Source organism: Budorcas taxicolor, chromosome 14 (genome assembly GCF_023091745.1).
Source record: "Budorcas taxicolor isolate Tak-1 chromosome 14, Takin1.1, whole genome shotgun sequence".
NCBI classification, from domain to species: domain Eukaryota; kingdom Metazoa; phylum Chordata; class Mammalia; order Artiodactyla; family Bovidae; genus Budorcas; species Budorcas taxicolor.
Genome location: NC_068923.1, coordinates 29,042,680 through 29,070,655, shown reverse-complemented (window position 1 = coordinate 29,070,655; position 27,976 = coordinate 29,042,680). Strand labels below are relative to the sequence as shown.

The 27,976-nt window shown below is 42.4% G+C and overlaps 2 protein-coding genes across 3 annotated transcripts; both read left to right on the top strand.

The window, feature by feature from the left end:
• The first annotated feature begins 3,786 nt into the window (after positions 1–3,786).
• Positions 3,787–8,178, top strand: TRMT12 (tRNA methyltransferase 12 homolog). Of its 2 annotated transcripts, none has more exons than XM_052651751.1 (2): positions 3,787–5,222; positions 7,896–8,178. In XM_052651751.1, the coding sequence occupies exon 1, from the start codon at positions 3,804–3,806 to the stop codon at positions 5,187–5,189; it is 1,386 nt and encodes a 461-aa protein (XP_052507711.1). In that variant the 5' UTR covers positions 3,787–3,803; the 3' UTR covers positions 5,190–5,222; positions 7,896–8,178. The 2 variants fall into 2 exon arrangements, with proteins under 2 accessions (XP_052507711.1, XP_052507712.1); XM_052651752.1 differs by lacking the exon at positions 7,896–8,178 and adding an exon at positions 7,316–7,695.
• A 6,283-nt stretch (positions 8,179–14,461) lies between these two features.
• RNF139 (ring finger protein 139) lies at positions 14,462–27,651 on the top strand. Its single transcript, XM_052651745.1, has 2 exons — positions 14,462–14,880; positions 25,399–27,651. The coding sequence occupies exons 1-2, from the start codon at positions 14,700–14,702 to the stop codon at positions 27,213–27,215; spliced, it is 1,998 nt and encodes a 665-aa protein (XP_052507705.1). The 5' UTR covers positions 14,462–14,699; the 3' UTR covers positions 27,216–27,651.
• The last annotated feature ends 325 nt before the right edge of the window (positions 27,652–27,976 follow it).

Here is a 27,976-nt window from a genome sequence, read left to right as displayed (position 1 = left end):
GCTTTGGTCCCCGTGTCTTGCTTTCTTTTTCTCTTTCTCACCAGCTATTTCTTTGGAGCACAGAGGTCCTCTGTGTTCACTTTCCTGCCCGGGCTTCTAAGACCCTCTCGAGAAGGCACTCTGTGCCTTCACCCCATCAAGAGGGCACCCGAGGCCTTCGTGAACAGAGCAAGCCCTGTGCAGGGGCTTCATTGACTTTCTGCTTAAACCAAGGAATATCAGCCTCTTTCTCTCTCCTTTACTTTCTTATCGGTCGACTCCAGACCACCAGGTTCCGGTCCATTAAAGGATCTCAACAATGAGATATAAACAAATTTGAAATTTGAAAAGTTTAGTATTTCCCCTTCTCACCCACTGGGACCGTCTTGCATACTCATGGGGTGTACTCATCATTTTGGAGCCTTCTTAAAAGCAGTGTGGTCAAATTGTTCTTAGAAGCAGTATCCAGAGAGTGGTTAAAAATGTAGATGCAGGGACTTCCCTGGTGGCCCAGTGGCTAAGACTCTGCCCTCCCAATGCAGGGGGGCTCAGGTATGATCCCTGGTCAGGGAACTAGATCTTACAGCCTTTTAGCAGCAACTAAAAGAACCCATGTGCCACAACTAAGACCTAGCGCAAGTGAAAATGCAGACTCAGGAGCCAGCTGACCTTCATGCAAATCCTGGCTCCACCACTTCCTCCCTGTGTGATAATTTCAATATCCTTTTCTTTAAAACACAAATAATAAGAGTACACACCTCACTGAGTTCTTGGGAAGATTAATTAAAACATTGACATCAGTGCTTGGCACATGGTAAGCACTTGTTAAACGTTAATTATTATTTTCCTTAGTTCCCCTATTGAAAACAATTTAAAATCTTTTGCTTTACATTGTCCTTAAAAAAAAAATAAAAAAGATGGGAGGAGAAGGAGAAAGAAGCCTGGAAAGACTTCCTGAAAAAGGTGATCCCCAGTCTGAGTTGGAACTTTCAGAAACACACTGGAGTTTGCTGGGTGAAGATAAACAAGAGTCTGCTCAGCCTTTTCTTAGGTAAACTGTACATTTTATGAACACTTTTTCCATAGATGCTATTCTTGTCTCTTAGGTCTCCTTCCTGTCGTTCTTCTAAACTCCTCTTCAGGACTCTTTGTTGTTTCCAGGGGCTTTTTCACCTAGTGCCTTAGAGGAATGTCAACCTAGTGCCCGGCTTTTGCTCAGTCTCCCTTATGCGTTCTTGATTAATTCCACAATCAAACAGTAAAACCAACCCCATTTCCAGCCTCCGTAGCTGTCAGAAGATGGCAGTAAGACCCCTTTCTGTCCCAGAGGGGTAGGCAGAAGTCCATGCGCAGGCACTTCTTGTTCCTCTAGCTCTGCCCTATTCTTCCTGCCCCAGTGAGCTCACAGAGCCTGGAAAGGTAGTGCCCGTTTCGAAACCACAGGGATGAAAGGATCTCACTGAGGCTGAGAGGGAGCCTGGTTAACTGAGGATTTCCCTGAGCAGCTACACCAGCCCTGGACTTTTATATTTATACACCTCCCCACCTGCTGAGGAACTGCTGTTTTAGGGGTTTGTATTACTAAGGAGATCCAACCAGTCCATTCTGAAGGAGATCAGCCCTGGGATTTCTTTGGAGGGAATGATGCTGAAGCTGAAGCTCCAGTACTTTGGCCACCTCATGCAAAGAGTTGACTCACTGAAAAGACTCTGACGCTGGGAGGGATTGGGGGCAGGAGGAGAAGGGGACGACAGAGGATGAGATGACTGGATGGCAGCACTGACTCGATGGACGTGAGTCTGAGTGAATTCCAGGAGATGGTGATGGACAGGGAGGCCTGGCGTGCTGCGATTCATGGGGTCGCAAAGAGTCGGACACGACTGAGCGACTGAAATGAACTGAACTGAACTGAATTACTTGCTCCCAAATAAACTCACACGTCTGGATTTACCATGTCAATAAGGGATGTCTAATAGAGATTAATGAATAAAGGCCTATTGGAAAGGATAGGTTCCTTGAGAAGTCGGGAAAATCCAAACCATCTGAAACCCGGGAATTCAGACACTTCAACTACTCTGGTACTGGTTATTGCTGCCATCTAGTGGCAATATTTTGGAACTAAAGTTCTTTTTGGCCATGAACTATTTTCACCTGCAGATTTTTCTTTCCTCATTCAGTTGCTCGTATTCAGTCTACAAATATTTTATGAGAAAGTACTATGTGTGGTGAGACCTCTTAAATACAGTAAGGAATACGACAATGAGGAGAGGAAATCCGGTTTCTTGCCACTTCAAACATACTCATCTGTGGGAAGATGGCCATTCATCAAATTTAAAGATGAAAAAGTATTGGGAAGGGCTATAAGAGAAGAGCGTGCAGTTATTATATCATTGATAAAGATCTGATTTGTACAGGAGATGGGGAGGAGGTCAGAGACAGTTTTCTTGAGGATGTGCGTATCCAGCACATCCTGAGATTTATTCCTGAAATCTCAGGGAATAACCAGGTTAGGAAGAGAGTGAGAGCAGTCCTGAAGGTGAGCTTCAGCGAAGGGAGGGAGTATGTTGAATACAAGGGAATAAAAGAAGGCCAGGCGTTTAGATATACTCAATACTAGGCATTCTGGTTTCTGAATTGAGACTATGTGAATCGTAGTGACCACAGAATTACTTTATCTGAGCATGAACTTAAAAAGGGATCAGCTAACACACAGGCCTGCTAGCTCCACCACCACAAACAGAATACATATTCTTCTTCTCAAGAGCACATGGAACATTCTCCAGGATAAACCATATACTAAATCATAAAACAAACCCTGATAAATTTAAAAGGATTGAAATCATACCAAAGTATGTTCTCTGACCACAGTGGACTGAAATTAGAAATGTGACAAGAGGGACTTCCTTGGTGGTCCAGTGGGTAAGAAGCCACACTCCCAATGCAAGGGGCCTGAGTGATCCCTGGTCAGGGAACTAGATCCTGCATTCATGCTGCAACTAAGAGTCTGGATGCTGCAATGAAGATCCAGTGAAGCACAGCTAAGACCTAGTGCAGCTAAAATAGATTTAAAAGAGAGAGACAGGAACAGATTTTTTAAAAAAAAAGATGACAAAGAGTTAGACATGACTGAGCAACCAGAAGTGTCACTAAGGGAGAAAGGCTATTAAGTGTAAACAAATAAATAGCAAATCAGGGGCTAAAGAAGGAATCGCCACGTTAAATAGATATAATGTGGAGGGGAGAGAGTGACACTTTTGAGTGTTTAATGAAGGCCTCCCAAGAAGATAACCTTCAGACAAATCTCCTGGCATTGTATCTTCTGGGGAAGGGCATTTCAGCAAGTGAAGAGGCAAGAGCACAAGAAAAAGTTTGGCCTGCTTTAGAAAGCGAAAGGAGACCGGTGTCCCTAGAGTGTGTTTAGCCTTGAGAACAATTTCATCTCAGGCTGAGATTTAGGTGCAGCACGAGACTAAGGGAAGGCTTTCTCCAAATATAGGGCATCATTTCAGGTTCACGTCTCTCTTTTGATTGGTAAACAGCATGGAAGAGAGTTCCTGAGGCTTCCGGAGGATACCAACTGATTTGAAGTTTATAAGTGTACAGTTTAAGTCGACTAAGTTTATCAGTCCTTCTTGTTAGTAATTTTCTCATAAGCTGGAGCAAGTAATGATTGACCACAACAAAGATGGCGGCCGCGGTTTCACACCCAACAGCGACCCCGACGTCATTCGTCAACAAGTGAGATAATACAATTTAGTTCCGGCCTGCCTGTTTGACGTCACTTCCGGCCCCGCCGGCGCTGTGCGCGCTTTTCTTACTGTTTTATGTGTGGATGTGCGGAGGCAGAGCAGAGGGAGTTTCGTGGAGGGAGTCGGCAACAATGTAGGGCCAGCAACATGGAAGAGGCAGGCGGGAAGCCCACGGCTGTTGCAGTTGTGACTGAGCCTCGATTTACCCAGCGATACAGGGAATATCTCGAGAAGCAGAAACTCCTGGATAGACAGCACCGTGTGAAAAAGCTGCGGGATGGCACCGTGGCGCTACCGGTTCTGAGAGAGGCCTTCCTTGAGCAGCATCTGCGGGAGCTGAGGAATCGTGTGGCTCCAGGCAGCACCTGTGTGCTGACGCAGCTCCTGGATCCTGTTCCTTCAAAGAAGGCCCAGAGTTACTCACCTGCCCAAAGGCTGTGTCTTGAGGTGAGTCGCTGGGTAGAGGGCCGCGGAGTGACGTGGTCTGCAGAGTTGGAGGCTGACCTGCCCCGATCTTGGCAACGACACGGTGACCTCTTGTTGCTGAGTGAGGACTGTTTCCAAGCCAAGCAATGGAGACATCTGGAACCAGAACTCTGGGAGACGGTTGCCTCGGCACTTGGCGTCCAGCGTTTGGCCAAACGAGGGCGGGTGTCCCCGGACAGCACTCGGACTCCAGCAGTGAGTCTGCTGCTGGGCGACCACGGCTGGGTAGAGCATGTGGATAATGGGATTCGGTATAAGTTTGACGTGACCCAGTGCATGTTCTCCTTCGGAAACATCACTGAGAAGCTTCGTGTGGCGTCGCTGCCCTGCGCCGGAGAAGTGCTGGTGGATCTCTATGCGGGGATTGGTTATTTTACCTTGCCTTTCCTAGTTCATGCCGAGGCTGCTTTCGTCCATGCTTGTGAGTGGAATCCCCATGCGGTAGTTGCTCTGAGAAATAACCTTGAACTCAATGGAGTAGCTGATCGATGCCAAATACACTTTGGAGATAACAGAAAACTGAAGCTATCCAACGTTGCCGACCGGGTGAATCTGGGGCTGATTCCCAGCTCTGAAGAAGGCTGGCCCATTGCCTGCCGAGTGCTAAAACAGGATGCTGGAGGCATTTTGCATATTCACCAAAATGTGGAGTCTTTCCCAGGGAAGACTCTCCAGCCTCCTGGAAGCAGTGAGATGGAGGAGCATTGGCCTTCTCCTCAGCAGATTATCAGCAACCAGTTGAAAAATGGAGCTACCAGTGATTCTAGGAGGAAAACGCTGTCAGTGGCCACCAAGCCAGAGTGGCAGAGCTGGGCTGAAGTTGCAGAGACTCGAATTGCCACTCTTCTTCATCAGGTGCATGGAAAACCGTGGAAGACACAAATCTTGCACATCCAACCAGTGAAATCCTATGCTCCCCACGTGGATCACATAGTCTTGGATTTGGAATGCCGCCCCTGTCATCTAGTTGGCTAGAAGAGGTGGATCCTGAGACGGGAGGATCTACTTGTGAGTGACCCTGAAAGCATCAGCTCAGGCCAGGTTTCACCCCTCTTGTCTCCTGGTAGTCTAATATTTTGTGACCCTGAAAGCAGGCCCTCAATCAATACATATAATTTCACTTGTCTTCCATTAACATGCTACAGAATGAGCCATAAATCTGGGAGAAGGTAGTGTGGCTTATTGAAATGAGACCTGTCTGTGCAGTTACAAGTTCTGAATTCTTACCTCGGCTCTGTCAAGTGGAAGACCCAATGCTGTTTTCAAAATCACTGTAGCTGTAATATGGAAACTTGCTTGGAGTGGTGCCAGAAATGGAAGCAGGGAGATGGGTGAGCAGGGCTTCTGTGGTTATTGAGGCATGAGATGATGGTGGCTTGGACTAGGGTGGTGGTAGTGGGAGGAGAATGGACTTGAGAAATAAAATCTGCCCAAGCAGTGGCGTCCAAAGCAAGACAGAGTGGTGCCACTTGGTTATTATGACTGATTAAATTAGGGAGGGACGAAGACAACAATTACTCCAGCGTACTGATTCCATTCCCTACTTTAGCATTCCTAAAGAAGTGTGTGGGGAGAGTGTGTCTTAGGTTCATTGTGGCAGAGAAAGTGTTAAAGAACGACTACATTAAATGATAGGAAAACTAGATTTCCAGCTGTAGCTTGTGCAGTAGCTGCCAATTGCTAAAAAGTTTGAGTTAAAATCGAGGATCTTTACAGGCCCCAAATTCCCTTTCCATCTTCCTTCCTGGGAACATCAGGGCCAACATAAGGAGCCCTAAGGAATGTCGGAGATTGTGAGTTTTCCAGGCCTCACCTTGGTTTATTGTTGGAATGACTAATTGTAGGGAGTCAGTTTACCTTTGGGGTGACTAATTGTCAAGAATCACCTTTCAGAGCTTTGTTTTGGGGCATTTGAAGCCATATGGGCCTGTTTGCCTGATGAAAGAAATACAGAAAAGTGTGGCTTGGGAATTCATGGTGGCCTAGTGGTTAGGATTCCAGGCTTTTACTACTGTGGCCTGGCTTCAGTCCTTGGTCAAGGAACCAAGATCTCAAGAGTTGTGTGCCCTGGCCAAAAAAAAAAGCAAAGTGTGGCTTTCTCAGGATTGTGATTGTACCTGGCATTGGGCTGGGCTGCCTGTCCTTCTCTTGCAGTGGTGGCAGTAAGGACAGGATTGCTGCTGTATGTGTTATTCTGCAAATATTAAATGCCTGCTGTCCACATGAGCCACAGGAACTATGAAGAGACATTAGATGCTGTTTCTGAGGGGCTCCCAAGCTAGCAGCAGACCTAACACAAATGCAGAAAGAGTTGGGACACAGTAAGTGCCATGTGGGTGATAGTTGTCATGGGAGTGTGAAAGTGGGGAAGAAAAGCTCTGAGAATTGAACGGGGAGGTCTTCAGAGAGGTAGTGTTTCAAGTGGCTCTTAAAAACTGGGCAGAATTTTGTTAAGTGTAGTTGGTGTGGAAGCAGGTGCTGCTTGAAGAGACTAACAGGTGCCAGTTTGCTCAGAGTGTTTGAAGCGGTGCCAGTAGATCAGTTTGGAACAGAAGCAGCAGTGAGAGGCAAGCTGAAGATGAGGGTTGATGTAAGGATTAAAAGGAACAGTGTCTGGTGCAGGGCAGGCCCCCAGGAAATTTGACTGTCACGTGATCCTGCAGAGGGAGCCTGGGTTCCATGCCCATCCCACAGAGCGGCCTTCCTGTTTGCCTTCATCATTTTCTTTCACACACTGGGTTTCTTCTCACTTGAGTGCCTACTGCTTTCTCCTCAAGCTCAAGATGGCAGGCTGGGGCTTGAGCCAATATGGGGAGGAAGGTGGGGGGGAAACTGAGGAACGAGTCAGGGAGCCACCTGTCCAGGGGCTGAGGCGCTGCCTTCCTGCCGTAAGATGTGGGGGCAGCAGCTCATGTCAGGTGCGCCCAAGTGAATTCACTCACCTTGTCCTGCATACCAGGCCCTGAGTGTTAGTGGGGAAGGGAGACATGTGGGCTCTGCCTTCATGGAATTCAGGTTCACTCATTCAGTTCCTGGCAGGTCTACATAGAAGTGTGACCTGAGGCAAATCGTCAATCTCTATTTTGTTTCCTCATCTGTAGGTTGGAATTAACAACTGAACATGTCCTGAAAGGAAGGTGTTTGGGTTTGAATGAGTTAACATACAGTAACTGTCATCACAGTGACTGGTATATCGTGAATATTTCCGTCAGTCTTTGTATGAGGGTAACTACCATTACCCAGTCCACCTGTGAGTGATTGCTACACATCTGCTTTACTTATAGCAGAAGGTCCTTATTTTGAAAGCCAGTCACTGGCTAATGAGGATGTTCTGTGAATTCTGCACATCAGGCACTGGGTAGAAGGCCAGGGACACAGGTGAGTGAAGCTGAGTCCTGCCTACGTGGAATCACCATCTGGAGACAGACACAGGGGAAACAATGTCAGTGCCATGTGCTAAGTGCACATACAGAAACAGATGGGTTTTTACAGGCATACGTCGGGAGGCACCGCCCACATTTGGGGATCTGGGTTGTGGGAGGTGGGGAGGGTGACTGGGAAGGTGGGAGCAGGGATGCCTAGGCTGAAATTTCCGGAGTGAGCAGGAGTTGTGTGTGAATGGAAGAAAATAAGGGTCCTTTAGCCTTTTTCTCCAGTTGAGTATATCCATTTACATTACAGTTTTCTCCAAGCAGTTGCCGGATGGCCTGACCCAGAAGAGACGTCTAATGGAACCAAGGAAAAAAGACGAAAGGAGTCAGGAGGCTCACAGAGTTCCTTACAGATTCAATCCAGGAATCTGTAGAAGCTCTAAAGCTTTCCTTTGCAGGTTTCAGGATTAGTTGCTGATTAATGCTCCCACTTGATGGAGAAGTTGTGATTAAAAAGCAATAATTTTATCAAACTCTTAACTGTGAGCTGTATTAACTCCATAATTTTAATAAATTATATACTTGTATTAATATACCAGTATCATGTATAGTTTTAAATATGCAAATTTTAAATGATGAGAAACTAGTATATAAAACATTTTTTTTTCCAGTTTAAACCACATCTTTAGTGGGTTTTTTTTTTAAGTATAATAGATGTTATTAGGTTTTTAAAATAATTATTCCATTTTGCATAATACATTTGATATACCATAATGAATTACATGAATCAGGATTTAACTGGCAGGATTTAACTGGAATGGAAATACAGGGGTTATGAGATCATTTTTCTCCTAGAAAAAGCGTTTTTAATTTCAGTTTTTCCCACCCTGAACACATGTGTGAGAAGAAACTCAAAATATGTCATTCTGAACAGCCTCAGGGTGCAGCCAATTCACACTAGACAAGCCATTAAAATAGTCATTTTCAAGCCGAACTATTATTTTAAATGATTAAAATTATTTTCATATTTCTAAAAACATTTTTGAGTTTTGTTCTGGAATACAGTTAAGTTACTTGGAAAGAGTTTGATCTTTTTGAATCTTGTTTTTGAGCATTTGTCAGAGCAGCATTTAGTCTGGGATTAATTTTCCCATCATGAAGCAAGACTGTTCTTCATTCTCTGACTTATGCCTTGTGAATTAGGACATTTGTCGCCCTTGCTGTTAGGAACAGGAATTACCCACACCCTGTGTGTGAGCTTTGAGTATTGCTTCCTGTAATCCTTTCGGATGGTTCTTCTGTTGGCCTTCAGTAGTTTCCTGTCACGTGGGCTGGCCATTACTCAGCTGAATGCTTTCAGGGCCTGGTCAGCAGATCTCTGGAGTTCCCTCTGTGTGTGGCTCTCTGCTTCCTGGCATTCTACCCTGTGAACTCTTATAGTTACTTTTGCTCCCAGGACCACTGCCTGGAAAAGTGTTCCAGGCTGTGGCAAAAGAAGCGAGGGGAGGCCAGCCCCATCTCATCACAGGGAGTCTGCTGGCCTCCCCTCGCTTCTTTTGCCACAGCCTGGAACACTTTTCCAGGCAGTGGACCGAAGCAACTGTATGGCTCACCTTGTTTGTTTTCCAGGTCTCATGTACCATTGCCCCCTTCATTGCCTATGTCCAGTGGCTTGCGTTGTTTCATAAATTTTGTCTATTTTTTTAAACTAGAAATTTACAATAATTGTTTTGTACATAAATGTACAGCTTTCACAATCATTGAAGAAATTCACTCTAGCAATAATAAATATATATAATGCACTTCAGTTGACATGTTTCAATATATAAAGCACATAAGAATTTCTTGCTACAATTATGTTTTAGCAGTGACATCTTTCTGATTAGATATGATAACTTGCAAGATTTCTTGACCAACAATCACACACGATTTCAGAGAGGCCAAAAACAGAAAACAAGTATCTGGCTCTGGGTATTTAAGAGGTAAAGGTTGAATCAAAAGTAAGCAGAAAATATTTAATATGAAGCTAAAACTGAATTTTGGTATAACACGTTTAGGCAGGTAGATACAGATGGACAGACTTAGTAATTGAGTTTTATTTTAAAATCAAAGCTATGCATACTCATGGAAAGAAAAAAGCAGTTCTGAAGCTCATTTCCCTTCACTTTGTCTACTTTCAACATTCTCAAGTGGGCCTACGTGCCAAAGGAGATTCAGGACCTAACCTACATGTACCACCAGGAGCCATGAGTCTGGAACTGGGCCTGAGGATGTGGGGTCAGAAGCAACTCCATTCACACAGGACAGAGAACAGTACCCACCCACCCTCTGTCACAATATAGTCTGGAGAGACCTGGACCATCTGAACCTTCCACAGAATGTCATTATTACATTCATGACATCATGACTACTTGGGCCAGATAAATAGCATATTGTATTCCCAAAGATAGGAAATAATCACTAGTAGGAACCAGCATCCTTTTTACATCAATGAAATTTTTAGGGTCTGGTGGTCTGCTTGAATGTCAAGATGTCTTCACAATAAGGAATGAATTTTTGCATCTCACTCATTTTATCAGAATTATTCTGCCACCAAGGAAGCACATCAAGCTCCAGCCTTCTTTGTGGGAATTCAGAACCTGGGAATACTGCTCTCATTCATACACTGGGTGACTGGGAGGCTGCCAGTTTTCAGTGGGATGCAGAGCACATAAAGGCTCTGGAACAGGTACAGGCTGCAGTGTAATTTAATGCATGAGCCTTAATGCATGAGCCATTCGATACAGGAGATTTTCTACAGGACGGGGTACCTGATAAGCAAAGCAGTCATAGTTTATGGCAAGACTCCAATTGGAGAACCCCAAGGTAGACTTCTAGTTTCTGTAGCAAGGCCAAGGAATCTGCAGTGGAGACCATGTCATTCACAAATGGCTCCTTGCATGCTGATAGGCTTTGGTAGAAACAGCATTTCGTGGGGCATTAAGTGACCCTATAGCCCAAGTTGCCCGTGATGAGCTGTTTTGTCAGACCCACCAAGTCAATCCATCATAAGGTGAAAATGGCACACCTGGGGCTGATGACAAGTAGGAACTGGGCCTGAGGATGTGGGGAAGTAGGGCCGGGGAAAAACAGGTGCACAAGCAGGCGGCCCAGGCTCCCATGTCACACTTACAACTTTTGCACCAGGGTCCCTCCCACGACTCACAACTGAGGCTGCTTGAGAGGCTCTTTGTCTAGCTGATGGAGGCCAAAAAAGCCCAAGCTAAGTTCACAGATTGGTTTGTTACGATATGGGTTTAAAACAAAAACAGACTTTTGCTGCCCTACAGTCCCTACTCAGTAGTGTTAAATGACAGGGGAGTTTGGGGTAGTATTCCTGATCATCCATTTTGTGTGGAAAGTGGCTTGAAGTAAGACTAGACCTTCTTGGCAAGTGGCAAATAAATTGGCTAGGGGATTAGGGGGCTTGGAATGAAAAAGATTAGAAGATAGGGGACAAGGAAGCCTGGAGAAGAAGCAGCAGAGACATGTATGGGATTGGGCATGTGAGTAAAGAGCTTTGGGTTGTATAACAATGCCTACTGGGGACTCCACCACAGCAGAGGCACTCATCAACCAAGAAAATGGGCGTGGCCAGTTAACCAGCAGCCATGTCACCAGCTAACCCAGTGCTGGCATAATGGGCTCATGTACGTAAGTCATGTCCAGGAATGCAGGTTAGTGAGAGGCCAACAACATGGCCTCCACTCACCCACTGGCCACTCCCTCATGTTCAGCCCTGAGCACCTCATACAACATCATCTGCTTGATAGCAAGTAGATTACACTGGACTCCTATCCTAGAAGGACAGTGATTGACCCGGACTAGAATCTTGCCGTCTCCAGGTATGAGTTTGCCTTTCCTGTCCACAAGGTGTTGGTCAGACTACTTAGCCAATGATTTCCAAGTGTTTGATCCATCAATGTGTCCTGCATAATACTGCCTTTGACTTAGGGACCTGCTTTACAGCAAAGGTGGTGTTTCAGTGAGCACATGACCATGGGATTCACTGGTCTTGATGAGTGTATCTGAAATTTAATGAGAAAAACTATAAAGTAATTTAGGATCAGAGATTATTTTTTAATTAATTCCCAAGGTCTGAGATAAAGTTAGGGTATGTATTTATCCTTTGGGGAGGGCTATCAATCCTACCCTTCCTACCAGTATCCCCATCTTTCATTCAAAGGAAAAAAAACAATACATTGGAGGGGGGTGGGAAATTCTAAGTGCTGGTTTCATATTTTCTTCCACTAAGGAAGCTGCTTGTATCCAACCTCTGGTGCAGCTTCCGTACCGATGCCTGTGTGTGTGCTGACGGGTGTCTGACTCTTTTGCAATCCCATGGACTGTAGCCCCCCCAGCCTCCTCTGTCCATGGGATTTTCCAGGCAAGAATATTGGAGTGGGTTGCAATTTCCTTCTCCAGGGGATCTTCTCCACTCAGGTATTGAACCTGCATTTTTTGTGTCTCCTACATTGGCAGGCAGATTCTTCACCACTGTGCTCCCTGGGAAGCCCTGGGTATAGATATATAATACAATATGCTTGACCTTGGAGCTTGAAATCTTGAGGAAATAATTAAAACAATTCTCTAATAAAATCTTCTTTTGCTTCAGATAGCCCAGAATCAGCTCCTGTTGCATGTAACGAAGACTTGGCTGATGAAAATATAAACTGAAAATTCAAATTAAAGTTTACACATTTGACATCTAAGGGCTCTTTAGAGCTACTTAAAGGCTTTTGAACCACTAATGTCAAATGAAACAGATTTTTATTTTTGAACATTGTAATTAATACATAGACACCACATTGTTTTTCTGAGTAGACTGTTTACGATATACATGAGCTGTGCAACATTCAAACCAATGTAAAAGCCAGAGAGATTAGATTCAGTGAATTGCAGCTATTTCTTTGAAAGTTTATCTTTTATCTTAAAAATTCCTAAAATTTTTCTAAAAACTACCTCACTCATATAAATTAATTTTAAGGTAGTATTTTAAAGTCCTTGCCAGGATCTTACTCAAACCTTCATTTTTACAGATGGGGAAAGTGAGAACTAGTGAGTTTAAAAAGACTTGCTTGAAGTTGTATCTGAGTAAGACAAGAACAACTGTGCCACCACCCTGAAAGTTCTGGTCCCAAGGTGGTATTTAGTTTTAATTAGAAATTCTTATACTAATAAAAATATGTGCATCAGATTTAAATCAGAAACTGTTAAAACATGGATAAGAAAGTGTAGGAGAGAGACAAACGTCTTTTCCTAGGTTCTGTGGCTGGGGTCCTGGAAATTAAACTGATAAAATTAATTAACAAAAGAAAAAGTTTATTTACTCATGCGGTGCACAGACCCCTGGGAGAAGCTAAGTGTTAAATAACTCAAAGAGGTAGCTACAGTTTGGGGCTTATACAGCATCTTAACAAAGAACAATGTATTGTAGAGAAATGGATAAAAGGAAAAGAGGTTTAGGCTTTCAAGGATGGCAAACTCTGGGAAGGTGAACATTTGGGGAAAACTAATGGAAGATAAGGATTAGTTTAATAAGGTTTGAGGGTGTTTGAGTCTGAGCTGCCCTCTTGGTAAGGGGGCGGGACACAATTTTACCAATAGAAATTTACGTCTGATTTTTAGGCAAATAGAGGACTTCCCTGATAGCTCAATTGGTAAAGAATCCGCCTGCAATGCAGGAGACTCCGGTTTGATTCCTGGATCAGGAAGATCCTCTTGGAGAAGGAATAGGCTACTCACTCCCTTATTCTTAGGGCTTCCCTTGTGGCTCGGCTGGTAGTCCTGCAATGTGGGAGACCTGGGTTCAAGCCCTGGGTTGGGAATGATCCCCTGAAGAAGGGAAAGGCTACCTACTCCAGTACTCCGGCCTGGAGAATTCAAGCATAGAGTCGACACAACTGAGCGACTTTCACGAAATTAAGATTATTTAAGCAAATGGAAGGGGGGAAGTTATGAGGTGGAGAGATTTTTGTTTGTTCCTGCTGTGTCTCAACTGTCTTCAGCTTAAAATAATCATCTCAAAGTGTCTTATTCTGGAGTCTTATGTTCTAATCCCCTACAGAAACATTAAAAAGTATGGTCTCTTCCGCCTTGAGAAGGGATTGCCTGGGTATTCTTACCTCAAAGATGTGACCCAAATACCAAGGCCAGAGGTCTTGCCCTTGAAATCCTAATGTGGCCAACTAGGGTCCGCAGTTCTGCCCAATCGGGTAGGAAACACAAGGATAAAGTGCAAAGGGATGTTTTTCTCGGTATCGCTTACCACACCCTGCCCAAACCACACTGTCTGCTCCATAACCCGCGAGCAGCGACTCCTCCAACAGAACCCCAGGCGGCCTGGTGGGCATCTTCGCCAGAAGGTTGGCCGCTCAGACCCGGCCTGTCGGTGGAGTTAAGTAGCTCTGGCGGGCGGCGCCTTTTGGCTTTCCAACTCCCAGCAGCTCTGAATCATGTTTATGGGACGTTTAATGGGCTCTAATAAAGCAACTAGTCATTCCTGTCCGTGGAAGCAGGGAAACCCACACTACCCCGACGCTTCTAGGGGTGAGGCGGCTACACCGAGGTTGCGCCACTGGGTGGCGCCAAAAGCCGTAAAGGCGGGGAAACCATGGTAACGAGAGGGACGTCTGCTACGCCGAGCGTGATGACTGCACGGGGAGCGCCCCTAGCGCCGGATTATGACGTGAGCGTCGGCGCGCGGGCTCCGCGGTCTCGCGTGACCGCGGGCGCGGCCTCCCGGTCTGGCAACAGCAGCAACGGCAGAGGCGGGCGGGCTAGGTCAAGATGGTGGCTCCGCGGGCGGGGGAGGCGGTGGAGGGAGGAGGAGCCAGACCGTAGCCTGCCGGAAACACCGACACCCGGAGGCCTCCCGGGAGCCGCCGCCGCTGCCTCAGCCGCCGCCTCCGCCGCCTGCTCCAGCTCGGGAGACGCGAGCAGGCGGCGGGGCGGGCCGTGAGAGAGACACGAGAGGGAGGGCGGGGGCGGAGTCGCCTGCCTTCGCCTCCGCCCCCGGCCGCCGTCCCGGGCCCTGCCCCGCGCGGCCCGCCCAGCCCCGGTGTGGCAGCGGCTCATGGCGGCGGTGGGGCCCCCGCAGCAGCAGGTGCGGATGGCCCATCAGCAGGTCTGGGCGGCGCTCGAAGTGGCGCTCCGAGTGCCCTGCCTCTACATCATCGACGCCATTTTCAACTCCTACTACGATTCCAGCCAAAGCCGGTTCTGCATCGGACTCCAGATCTTCCTCCGGCTCCTTGGTGAGGGGAACGGGGTAGGATGCGTCCGGGGATGGCTCAGCGGGCCGAGAAGTGCAGGAGGGGGAGGGCGGCCGTGCGCAGGTGGATGGGGGGTGGGGGCGTGTGTGTGTCGACTAGTTTCGTTTCCCCCTCGAGTTGGGGGGGGGGCGGCGTCTTTGTGGGCTGGACGGGAGGAGATGACACTTGTCTCGGAGTTGACAGCGGAGCGGTCCTCCCTGCGAGTCAGCCTCCTGTTGGTTTTTGCCTCTTGAGTGAGGGTGGGGAGGAAGCAGCGATGTGCGAGCATGTGGCCCTGTGCCTGCTGCTCTCTCGGGGAGTGTGTCCTGTCTCACCGTGTCCTATGCGACAGCCTTGGAAAAACAGCACCTCTGCTTACGTTTTGCCATCTGGCCGTGTGTGACCTTGAGCTCGTCGTGCCAAGACCTGGGCCTCAGTTTCCCCCTTTCCAAAATGCGCAGTATTCGTGTGTTGTCGTCTGAATGACATCCACGCGAAAGAGAATGTCAGTCAAACCTTGAGATTTGCCAAAGACCTTCATGAAGAAGGTGATACGTAATAATGAGTCCTAAAATTTTCCGTGAATAGAGGAGAAGGTATTGAGAACGGTTATAAAAAGGTGGCTAGAAACTGATGAGAGATCTATGAAAATCAGTATCTTCGTTGTGTAAGAGGAGTGTGAAAAGCATCGTGTACTTCATTCCCCATTTTCTCTTGCGTTGCTGGAGTGAGAAGCATTTATGTGTAAGTTTTTAAGGAATTGAAACGTGGCAGATTTTGTTGATGAGGTAACTGAGGGTCAGGTTTTAGTGAGGTAGTGCCTTTGAAGTGTTGCTGAGGACGAGCGGATGGTGAGATCTTTTCTGAACCTTTCTGAGTTAGAAGCCATCTGTTGCTACTTTATTCTTTCTACCACAATATGAAAAGAGAATTAGCAGCCTTAATGTTTTGTGCTTAACATATTTTGTTTAATCCTGATAGTTGGGGGGGATAAAAATGAAATTAGTCAAATAATGTTACAGTGAAATTAATAAGAACAGGGACCTGATGGGAAAGCATTTTTTTTCCTGTCATTTAGAAGTTCCTCATCATAATAAGGCAGTTGCTTGTCTCGTTATATAAGTAGAAAGGTGGTCCCAGCTGAGCCCATGACTGCCAACCCCCCCAACACACACACACATCCACCTTAATTGATGGCATGATAACATACATGCCTGCAGTCAGTACCTGTGCTGATTCCTGGAGTGGGAGACTGAGAAATGGAGAACATTGATCGTTTCTATTCCTGAACCCCATAGGAGAAGAGAAAGTTTGCTAGAGAGTAGAAGCTAACAGACTCCTAGAGAACTTCATGAAATTTGAAATTATGCAGTTCTGTTTTGGGCAGTAAATAACAAATGTAACATGGACTTGAGGGTGGTAGGAGGGGCTTTCCCTACTTCTGCTTTGAGAGGAGGCCGGAGGAGGCCAAGGGGGAGGAGCCAAAAAAACCCTCACAAAACTGGGTTTGAGAGGATTCACAAAGTCATTCTGGCAGCAGTGTAGCCAATGCCTTGAATGTTCTGGCCTGTATACTACAGAACCTCTGAGAGCCCCCTGGGGACCAGGTACTTTAATGCAGGACGCTCACGGTTGAGCTTCAGGCTGCTGGTGCTGGTGCTAAGTCACTTCAGTCATGTCCGACTCTGTGCGACCCCATAGACGGCAGCCCACCAGGCTCCGCTGTCCCTAGGATTCTCCAGGCAAGAATACTGGAGTGGGTTGCCATTTCCTTCTCCAGTGCATGAAAATGAAAAGTGAACGTGAAGTTGCTCAGTCGTGTCTGACTCCCGGTGACCTCATGGACTTCAGCCTACCAGGTTCCTCCGTCCCTGGGATTTTCCAGGCAAGAGTACTGGAGTGGGGTGCCATTGCCTTCTCCGAAGCGTCAGGCTAGGGAACCTTAAACGAGTGTTTTCTTTGATTAACTCTTTTGTAATGCAGGAGCATTGAACTGGTATTTTCTTTGTACTATATCCATGCTTCTTATTTTTGTAGCAAATCATGAAAGTTAGTATTTGACAGGTCTGTCAGGTTACTTACCTGCTTTGTGCTTCTTTTCTTTACCTTTGTGAGGATGAACCATAATACTGTATCTCTTATAGAGTGATAAGGGCAATAGGTGTGTGTGTGTAGTCCCTCAGTCGTGTCCGACTCTTGCGACCCCATGGACTGTAGCCTACCAGGCTTCTCCGTCCATGGGATTCTCCAGGCAAGAATACTGGAGTGGGTTACCATTTCCTTCTCCAGGGGATCTTCCCCACCCAGGGATCGAACGCGGGTCTCCCACATTTGAGGCAGACGCTTTAACCTCTGAGCCACCAGGGAAGCCCGGGGTATAAGCTCCTATAACAGTACCTGGAATCTAGTAAGGAACATGTCATTGTTAGCTACTAGTAAACATGGCATTAATAACTTTTAAACAAAATTTTTATACTTCAGTTAAGACCATACTACTGTGTTACAGATATTTTGGTTTTTGGAAGTCATCAGCAAAATGTTGGTGCTGTTTATTTGAAAACTTTGATCTCAGAATGTTCTCTGGATCAGACTTTATGAAAAATACAAAATATTTTCCAAGTCTATCTCTTGACTGCTCCTCAAATTGCATGTGTTAGTCACTCAGTCATGTCCAACTCTTTGCGACCCCATGGACTGTAGCCTGCCAGACTCCTCTGTCCATGGGATTCTCCAGGCAAGAATACTGGAGTGGGTTGCCATTCCTTCTCCAGGGGATCTTCCTGACCCAGGGATTGAATCCAGGTCTCCTGCATTGTAGGCAGATTCTTTACTATCTGAGCCCCAAAGGAAGCTCCTCACATTATGACAATGTAATTATAATAATTTATCATATTTGTAAGAACAATAAAATCATTAAAAACTGGTTTTGGTGGGAAAAAATTTCACCCTGAATAAAAATAAATGTCCTAAATATTTGAGGACCATTCATTGAAGGACAGGAGAGCCTGGTGGGTTGCAAAGAGTTAGTCACGACTTAGCAACTGAACAACAAAACAATGAAGCATCTTGTTTGTTATTCAGAGTGACAGGTTTGTGTGTAAAAGATACCCAAAGATGGTTGAAATCAATTTTCTCCCTGGTTAATTGTAGACCTCTCTGTACTACTGAATATAAATCTCAAAATTTGTCAATCTCACCTTTTTCTTAAAGTGGAATTGTCAAGATGGAAATCTTTTCTGCATCCAGTTTTATTTATAGAATTTACTCTCCTATAAGAAACTATTTTACTACTATACTTTCATTTGTTATCAAATTAATATGAGAATTCTGCAGGTCAGGATATAAAGCATCTCATTTTGGAGATCCAAATTAGATCATATCATAATATATATAATTTTTAAGAATATTAAGCTATTCTTAGGAGGTGTTAAGTGCTAAATGAAATGTAACCCAGTGCGGTGTAATGCTGAATTAGCAAATCTAAATCCAAGGCAGAAAATGCAAGCATAGGAGTTTGTTTTAATAGTATTACTCATATAATGACAATTCATCGACGTGGAAAGGCCTTTCTAAACATAAGAGGAAATCCAGAAATTACAAAGGAAGTTTTGATAAACTTGAATACATAAAAATGAAATACTTCTTGATGACAAAATTCTTTTTTACAAAGATTTTTTTTTTTAAATGACACACCAAGGGGGAAATATTTGTGTCATATTTAGTTGAAGTACTAGTAAGAGTTTTACTTTGCCAATAAGAAAAATATTTACTCCCGGAGGAAAATAGGCCCCAGGATAAGCATATCAGAGTAAATAAAATGTACAAGGTCAATAAGCAAAAGAAAAATTACTCAGTCTCATTTATAATTAAAGAAATGCAGTTAAAATTTTACTTGCAAGATTGGTAAAGAATTGAGTTTGAATAAAAACTAGTTTTGCAAAGGTATGGGGAAATAGATGATGTTAAACAGTTTTGGTAAGCTGTTATTTCTATGTAAAGCTACTTGGCACTGTCAACTGAAATTAAAATTCATTATACCTTTTGACTCACAATTCTAGTTCTGAATATTTGGCCTGAAGATACAGTTTTACAGAAAAGTGGGCAAGAATATTCGTTGCAGCATTGTTGGTAATAACAAAACAAAAATTGTTAATCTAGATCTCTGTTGAAAGAGAATCTATTCATTGTATATGTGTACTAGTTACAGCTGTGCAGTGAAGTTGTTGAAAAAAGTGACTGACTTTTGGTGCTGTAGAAGGAACTCAGAAAACCTGTGACTGTAAAAACAAAGTGAACCGATTATGATGATTGACTGCATTGGGATAGCCTAGGGAGTCTGAGCAGATACCATTGGCATTTTGGAGGGATAATTCTTTGGTGATGGGGGTGGCAGGATTGTGGCCAAATGATTGGTGCAAAATCTGATCCTGGTTGAGAACCACTAAGATGGACAAATAAACCAATAAACAGCATAGAGTTCAAAGCCCAGAAACAGATCACCTATGTATGTGGAGAAGCTTGATGTGTTTCAGAGTTAGAATTGAAGTACAATTGAGGTAAATTAGACTATTCTATTTGTGGCCATTTAGTTACTTATATGGGAAAAATTATATTGAACCTTACCTCACATCAGTATATAAATAGTTCAAAGTGGATTAGTATCTTAATGCGAAAAGCAGAACTTTAAAAAGTTAGAGGAAAATGTAGAACTTTTTTTTTTAATCTTAGAGTAAGGGAAAAGTTCTTTAAAAATATATAAAAGCAAGTGTATGAAATAATAAATTCAGTGATATTAGAATCTCTGTTAATCAAAGGGAGCATTGGAAAGAGAAGAGAACAGCCCTACATCTGGAGAAGATGCTTGCATTACAGATAGCTGCAAAGAGTCTGTAGTCAGAATATTTTTTAAATGACTATATTCAGCAAGGAAAAACAGCTCCATAAATAAATGAGCAAAAGATAAACTGGCATTTCACAGAGGAAGAAACATGAATGGTCAATAAGTAAGAAGATGCCCTCTTTGAGTATTCAGAAATGCAGTTTTTTGAAAAGGTTAAAAAAGACTCCGTTGTTATAATGGGATCTCTGGGTAAAAAGCAAAAAGAAGTATTTATCCATGAGTGTGTTTATTTATGCAAAATTTGGTTAATTCTTCATTTACTACCTATGGGGTTGGACTTTAAAAAAAATCATGTTCATATATTTTTAATAAAAACATACTTGTTAAAATTTAAAAGCAATTTATCTTATTAATAAAAGACTTAGTATCTTTTTTTTAAAGTCTGATAGAAAAAAACTTATGCTGTAGTTTGTCAGGTGCATCTGCAGATGAGCATTTCCGGCTGTTTTGTTTGCTCCGCATTTCATTGCATAGGTGTCCCTTGGGAGTAGTAAGGCAGTCACAGCGTTTATTTTAGTGCTGGTCCATCTTCATTCTGTCAGGTGTTGAAATGTTTTTCCACAGCTTGCTTTAGGTTATATATTAAAAGTATTTAAGGTACTTGGAGAGTTGTATTATTATTATTTCCTTCCAGTTTTTAGTCCCAAACTTCCAGAAAGGTTAAGGATGTGAATGGACTTTACACATAAGAGTTGAACATTTTGTTGTATAATGTACATGGTGGTTTGTTTTTTTTTGTTTGGGTGTTTTTTTTTGTTTTTGTTTTTTTTTGTCTGTTTTGTTTGTTCACCCAAATTGAAAAGGCCCTGAACTCTTTCATGAATTGAGTTCATATATATCTTCAGAGTGCCTGAATTGACTTGGATTCCTGCCTCTTTTCCTGCCTTGAGCACTTTAGTAAAACTCGAATTACTGGAGAACCAGATCCCTAAATTGTGATGCTAGTTAGTTCTATTTGTCACTGTCCCAAGGTGATTTTTCCTTGTAAAGCAGCATTTATATATAGCCTTGATCACTTATTGCAGGTCACTCTTAAATCCTAACGAGGAAACCTCTGTCTAGGAGCTAAATTTTCTTAGGCCTACAGGTTAAATATCAAGAGTTGAATGTCTGGAGTTGGGAAAATGAAACGAAACTTTGGTGTTATTGACAGCACTTCCTGAAGGCCTTGAGAGGGAATAGTACTTGAGAGACTTGGAAAGTTGACTTACTTTTTTCCCATGGAAATGAGAGCTGATTCTGTATTCCATACACAGAAACATGAGTATAAAGGAAAGATTTAAGAACCTCCTATGCATACAAACTTTGGGTAGGAATTAAAATCATGTTATAGTATTCTCAAATGTTTGCGGTGGCATGCATGTGCTCAGTTGTGTCTGACTGTTTGAGACCCCATGGACTGTGGACTGGAGTCCACCAGCCTCCTCTGTCGGTGGGATTTTCCAGGCCAGAATACTGGAGCCGGTTGCCATTTCCTACTCCAAGGGAGTAGGAAAGCTTCCTGATCCAGGGATCAAGCCAGTATCTCTCGTACGGGCAGGTGGATTCTTTACCGCTGAGCCACCAGGAAATGTTGGTCATTATTAAATCTTGGGAAGTGATTTTAATCAGGAAAGAGTAGTATAAGATTGTTATTTACAAGGAGATATCCAGTCTTTGAAGTTGTAGTCTCACTGCCTTATTTGCCTGTCATATTCTCTTTTTTTCTTTTGGTACATTTGCACAAAGCAAAATGGCACTTTTTATCCAGAAGAATTTCTAAAAACCGAAATCATTCCTTAATCTGTGTGTAAAAATAAGCTTTAGTGGTGGGGATAAAGCTATTAGAATAAAGTCTGGTTATAAGTTATAGCAAAGTTCATGAATATTGACAGGTAAAGATTAATTTACCACTTTGTGAATAGCAAGTTAAAAATAATTCACAGTTATTTAACTCTCTCCCTTTTTAAAAAGTGGCGTAAAGTAGAACTGAAGTTATTTTGGTTTAGTTTTGACTTATTTTAGATTAAGTTTTGTCTTAGGAAAAATCTACTGACTTTTGTTTTTCTATTTAGAGAAAGTAAGATTACATATGGCATATGGCAGCTGATTAAATTCCATTTCCTGTTACCTTCCATGGAAGGGGGTTTCTAATCCTGTTCAAAAAAAAAAAGCCCACTTTCTATTGAAAGGGCCATTCCCAGCTGTCAGCTTTTTGGGAGATTATTAGTGGCCCACTTGCTCAGCAAAGCGGGTAGGTAGTTCTCGCACGGAGGTTGATGTATTTATCTTCCAGGTGATTGTTTCCTTTTGTTCTCTTTTTCACAAATGACCTGACAGATTGGCACAAAATAAGATTTGTGGGCAGTCATCATTTGGAGGAACTTGGCTCTTGCTTCTAACTGCAGTGGATTGTGAAATGCCTCCGTTGTAATGTGCATTATTGGTCTTGGTTACATACTGAAGTTACATGGGAAGATGGATATTTAATTTGGAGTTTGTCACTTTTTCTGTACTCCAAGGTTTGATTTCTCAGCTTTGTCTTGTCATAGTTTTTAATTTTCAAGTGGGCTGTGTTTCATGGATGCCTTTAAAAATATAATTCAGAATTCAACAGGAATGTTTATTTCCCTAGTGAATACTAATTGCACTTTATTTTCTACAAAATATTTTAGAATCCATAGACATTAAAGTTCAGATCCTTGCTTGCTATCAAGGACATATTATATAATAGGGTCAGGTTATTATAAACTGGGGCTTCCCTGGTAGCTTAGCTGGTAAAGAATCCACCTGCAATGTGGGAGATCTGGGTTCTATAGCTGGGTTGGGAAGATCCCCTGGAGAAGGGCATAGCAACCCACTCCAGCATTCTTGCCTGGAGAATCCTCATGGACAAAGGAGCCTGGCGGGCTACAGTCCATGGGGTCACAAAGAGTCAGGCATGACTGAGTGAGCACACACACACAATTATAAACTACAGTATCAAGTAATGTCTGAGTGTCTGTAGGATGGGTAGGATTTGGACAGTCAGGGATTTGGGAAGTTGATGGGGCCATCCTGCCAAGCAAAGACAAGAATGTAAATACAACTGTAATTACGGCAGAGAAGAAGGGGTGTGTTTAAGAAAGAAATCTGGAGTGTTGGTTCGTGTGTGAAGAGGAATATTATTGTTACTTTAAAGCAAATTGGGTCGAATGTTAGAACAAGACCTGTGGATTTTAATCAGTAATATCAGAGCTGCTGCAGTATTTTGAGGACAGACATGAAGAAAGGCAGTTTGGTGGCTTGTAGATGAATTTGAATCAAAGAATTTTTGAGACAGACTAATAGATGGGTGTCACTGAGGAAAGGGGAGGTTATAGGTATAGGTATTAGTAGAATTTGTCACTGACTGTCAGAGTTTGAGAATTGGGGTCTGCTGCTAAGTCGCTTCAGTCGTGTCTGACTCTTTGAGACCCCATAGGTGGCAGCCCACCAGGCTACCCCATCCCTGGGATTCTCCAGGCAAGAACACTGGAGTGGGTTGCGATTTCCTTCTCCAATGCATGGAAGTGAAAAGCGAACGTGAAGTCGCTCAGTCGTATCCAACTGTTCGCGACCCCATGGACTGCAGCCTACCAGGCTCCTCCATCCATGGGATTTTCCAGGCAAGAATACTGGAGTGGAGTGCCATCGCCTTCTCTGGATGGGGGTCTAGAGGTACAGTTAAAAGAATAATAATGGTAATCTCTGACTGAAATTGGAAATCGAAAGGAAGAGCTGTTTGAGGTCAGTTTAGCTTTAGGTTTTAGAAATTCTGAGTATTGTAGTTCAGTGCAGAAGTAGAAATAGATGAATATTTGGATGTGGTTTCCATAATTGAAACCTTGGATAATAATGTTTATTGTGATCTCACTTAAAAATTTGTCAGAGCACCAAGAAAGAAGGTGCTGGATGCATATGAGACCATATATCGGTGCTTATAGTGTGGGAGAGGGGGAGAACTTACTAAAATACGTTTTGGTTTTCTGAATGCTATTTTAGTTTGAAGAATCAGAAGATTGACTGTTTGAAGAAAGAGCTTCCCAGGTGGAGCTAGTGGTTAAAAAAAAAAAAAAAAGAAACAATAAACCTACCTGCCAATGCAAGGGTTTGATCCCTGGATCAGGAAGATCTGCTGGAGGAGGGTATGGCAACCCACTCCAGTATTCTGGCCTGGAGAATCCCAGGGACAGAGGAGCCTGGTGGGCTACAGTCTTTGGGGTCACAAAGAGTTGGACATGACTGAAGCAACTTGGTACACACACACATTTGAAGAAAAAGATTCAAACATAAGGAGAAAGGAAACATGGAGGACATGTTTGGTATCTGTAGGAAAGTATGTACAGAAAAAAAGTGAACTTGGATCCAAGGGAGAATTCCCAAATTCAAGCAGCAGGAAAAATAAGAGCCAGCAGGAGTTCACAGTATGACTAAAAGGAGGAAATAGGGGTAACTATAAATGTAAAACTTAAACTTGGCATCCTAAAGAACACTTTAAGAAAAATCTCAGATTTAATAGGAACAAATGTTGTCCATTTTGCTTATGTTTAGTGTTTTTGTAATGAAGTTATCTTTACTATTTTTTAAGGGTTTCTTCAAAATTTTTTACATTATCAAAGTATGATAACACATATACAAGAGACTAAAAATAGAAAACAAGGTTATATATAGTTCAATTATATATTACAATTAATTTTTAAGTAGATAAATTAAGATTTTTAGTTGGAGTTTCAATATCAAACTCTCAAAAATTAATAGAATTAGTATACAGAGAAGTAGGATATAATAGACCTGAAAAGCACTGTGAACCAATTCAACATAATTCAGATTTATACAGTTTTCACACTACAATAGGATAAAATTCTATTAAGTTCCCATAGACTGTAAACTAGGAGACACTGGAACATATCCAGGGGCATAAAACAAGGTGCAAAAATTTCATGGTCCAAAGATATTGGGATCATATAGAGTCTGTTCTCTTATCACTGTGGAATTATGTTAGAAATCAGTATCAAGGGATATTTGAAAATAATCCACATATTTTCAAGAGCAATGTGACATTTACCCCGACAGACCTTCCACCTACCCACTGAAAGCCTCAATAAAGGTAAAGAGGAAAAAACATGGAGGGTAATTTCAGAGAAGAAAGCATTTAAATGCTTTGGTATCAAGATGAGATATTAATATTAAAGATACTTTAAACAAAATCCCATGTATTTGGAAATTAAATGTCCACTTTTAAATGACAGGTGTATCTAAGAAAAGTTTTTGAATAATTTTGAAATTATACATTCTTTCAAGTTTAAAGCTTGTTAAACTGTGTATAGCACAATAATCTCTTGGAAATATTTTAGTAATTTGGTTTCTGGAGATATGCTACTTGAATTACTTTGAAAATTAGAAAATAAAGGGTAAAATTTTAAGGATATGTTTGATCTGTCCTGTTGAACTCTGATTTTATATAACACTTACTGGCCTTTAAGCCTAAATTGTCTTGAGGCATAATGTTCATCAGTTTGAAAATGTTCATACTTATTAAAGGAAGAATATCATAACTTAGTGGAAAAACATTCTTTAACAAAGTTCCATTCGAATGACGTCTTTCTCTTTTTTTTTTTTAGGTATATTTGTATCCAGTATTGTCCTGATCTTGTCACAGCGATCGCTTTTCAAGTTTTACATGTACAGCTCAGCCTTTCTATTAGCTGCAACTTCAGTGTTGGTAAATTATTATGCTGCTTTGCACATTGACTTCTATGGTGCCTACAACACATCAGCTTTTGGAATTGAGCTGCTTCCTCGAAAAGGGCCCTCGCTGTGGATGGCACTCATTGTTCTACAGCTAACATTTGGAATTGGATACATCACACTACTCCAAATTCATTCCATCTATTCACAGTTAATTATTTTGGATCTCTTGGTTCCTGTAATAGGCTTAATCACAGAACTACCGTTACACATCCGAGAGACTTTAGTTTTTACTTCTTCCTTGATTCTCACATTAAATACAGTGCTTGTCTTGGCAGTGAAACTTAAGTGGTTTTATTATTCCACCAGATATGTTTATCTTTTAGTGAGGCACATGTATCGAATTTATGGATTACAGTTATTAATGGAGGACACATGGAAGAGGATTCGTTTCCCAGATGTCCTGCGAGTCTTCTGGCTAACAAGAATTACAGCTCAGGCTACAGTATTAATATACATTTTAAGAATGGCCAATGAAACGGCTTCCTTCTTTCTCTCTTGGGATGATTTTTGGGACCTCATTTGCAACCTTATAATTAGTGGATGTGACTCTACACTCACTGTGCTGGGCATGAGTGCTGTAATTTCCTCAGTAGCCCATTATTTGGGTCTTGGAATATTGGCCTTCATTGGATCAACTGAAGAAGACGATCGGCGACTGGGCTTTGTAGCACCTGTTTTATTTTTCATTTTGGCTCTTCAGACTGGTTTAAGTGGGCTAAGACCAGAAGAGAGACTTATCCGCTTAAGCAGAAACATGTGCCTTTTATTAACAGCAGTCCTGCATTTCATCCATGGAATGACAGACCCTGTATTAATGTCGCTCAGTGCCTCTCATGTGTCATCTTTTCGTAGACATTTTCCTGTGCTCTTTGTTTCTGCTTGCCTGTTTATTCTTCCTGTTATACTCAGTTATGTTCTTTGGCATCACTATGCACTAAATACATGGTTATTTGCAGTTACAGCCTTTTGTGTGGAACTCTGCTTAAAAGTAATAGTTTCTCTCACTGTTTATACGTTATTCATGATTGATGGCTACTATAATGTCCTCTGGGAAAAGCTTGATGATTATGTCTACTATGTCCGTTCAACAGGCAATATTATTGAATTTATATTTGGAGTAGTAATGTTTGGAAATGGGGCTTATACTATGATGTTTGAGTCAGGAAGTAAAATCCGGGCTTGTATGATGTGCTTACATGCCTATTTTAACATCTACTTACAAGCGAAAAATGGCTGGAAGACATTCATGAATCGTAGAACTGCTGTAAAAAAAATTAATTCACTTCCTGAAATAAAGGGGAGCCGCCTACAAGAAATAGATGACGTATGTGCAATCTGCTACCATGAGTTTACAACATCTGCTCGTATCACACCGTGTAATCATTATTTCCACGCACTTTGCCTTCGGAAATGGCTGTACATTCAAGATACTTGTCCAATGTGCCATCAGAAAGTGTACATTGAAGATGATATCAAGGATAACACAAACACATCTAACAACAATGGATTTATTGCACCCAATGAAAATCCAGAGGAAGCTGTAAGAGAAGCTGCTGCCGAATCTGACAGGGAATTGAATGAAGATGACAGTACAGATTGTGATGATGACGCTCAAAGAGAAAGAAATGGAGTGATTCAGCACACAGGCACAGCAGCTGAAGAACTGATTAATGACGATACTGATTAAAATAGCATTTACTGATCATTGAGGTATTTGTTTAAAATTCAGTTCATGCAAAATGGAGTAATCTGCTTCACTTCAGTGTGTAACCAAGCACAAAAACAGTATCAATGTTGAATCGAATCTGTGAATGGTTTTCCGTTTACTGTGATGTGCTACTGTAAATATACCTCTTTAATTACTTCTGGTCTCTTTGGTGACCTATTTAAATTTGTGTACATTATTGTACATAGAATAAAATGTTTTCACATTTTTATGACAAATTTGAACAAATAACTTTTTAATAGATGTAATAATATGGTGCGTCAACTGTGCCAAAGATTCCTCAATGAAAGTCTGTGATGTATCCAACTCTGGACCCTAGTTTTTCTTTAAAATGGGTGTGAGAGAATAAAAATGCAAATCAGGGGAAACTATGTTAAATCAAGGAAATAAAACATGACCAGAGGATAAATTCTCTATGTATGTAGAGTATTTTGCAATTAAGGGGAAAATAGGCTGTCAAAAGTGACTGAGACTTTTTTGACACTTGAGATTAGCATTGTAGTTGAGCTGGGTTTGAAAGTAATGATTCAGATCAGAGACTGTGAGAGTTGAGAAGTAGGCTTATTTATATCAACTAACTTTGGTATAAACCAGGATGTGCTAATGGTTTTAATTTTGATGTAAAAATCAGTATAGTAATTAGCCATTCTGTGTTTGCAGCATTGTCATAACATTGTCCTTTTGAACTTTTAAAGAAATACAAAATGAAATACTTTGGGGGT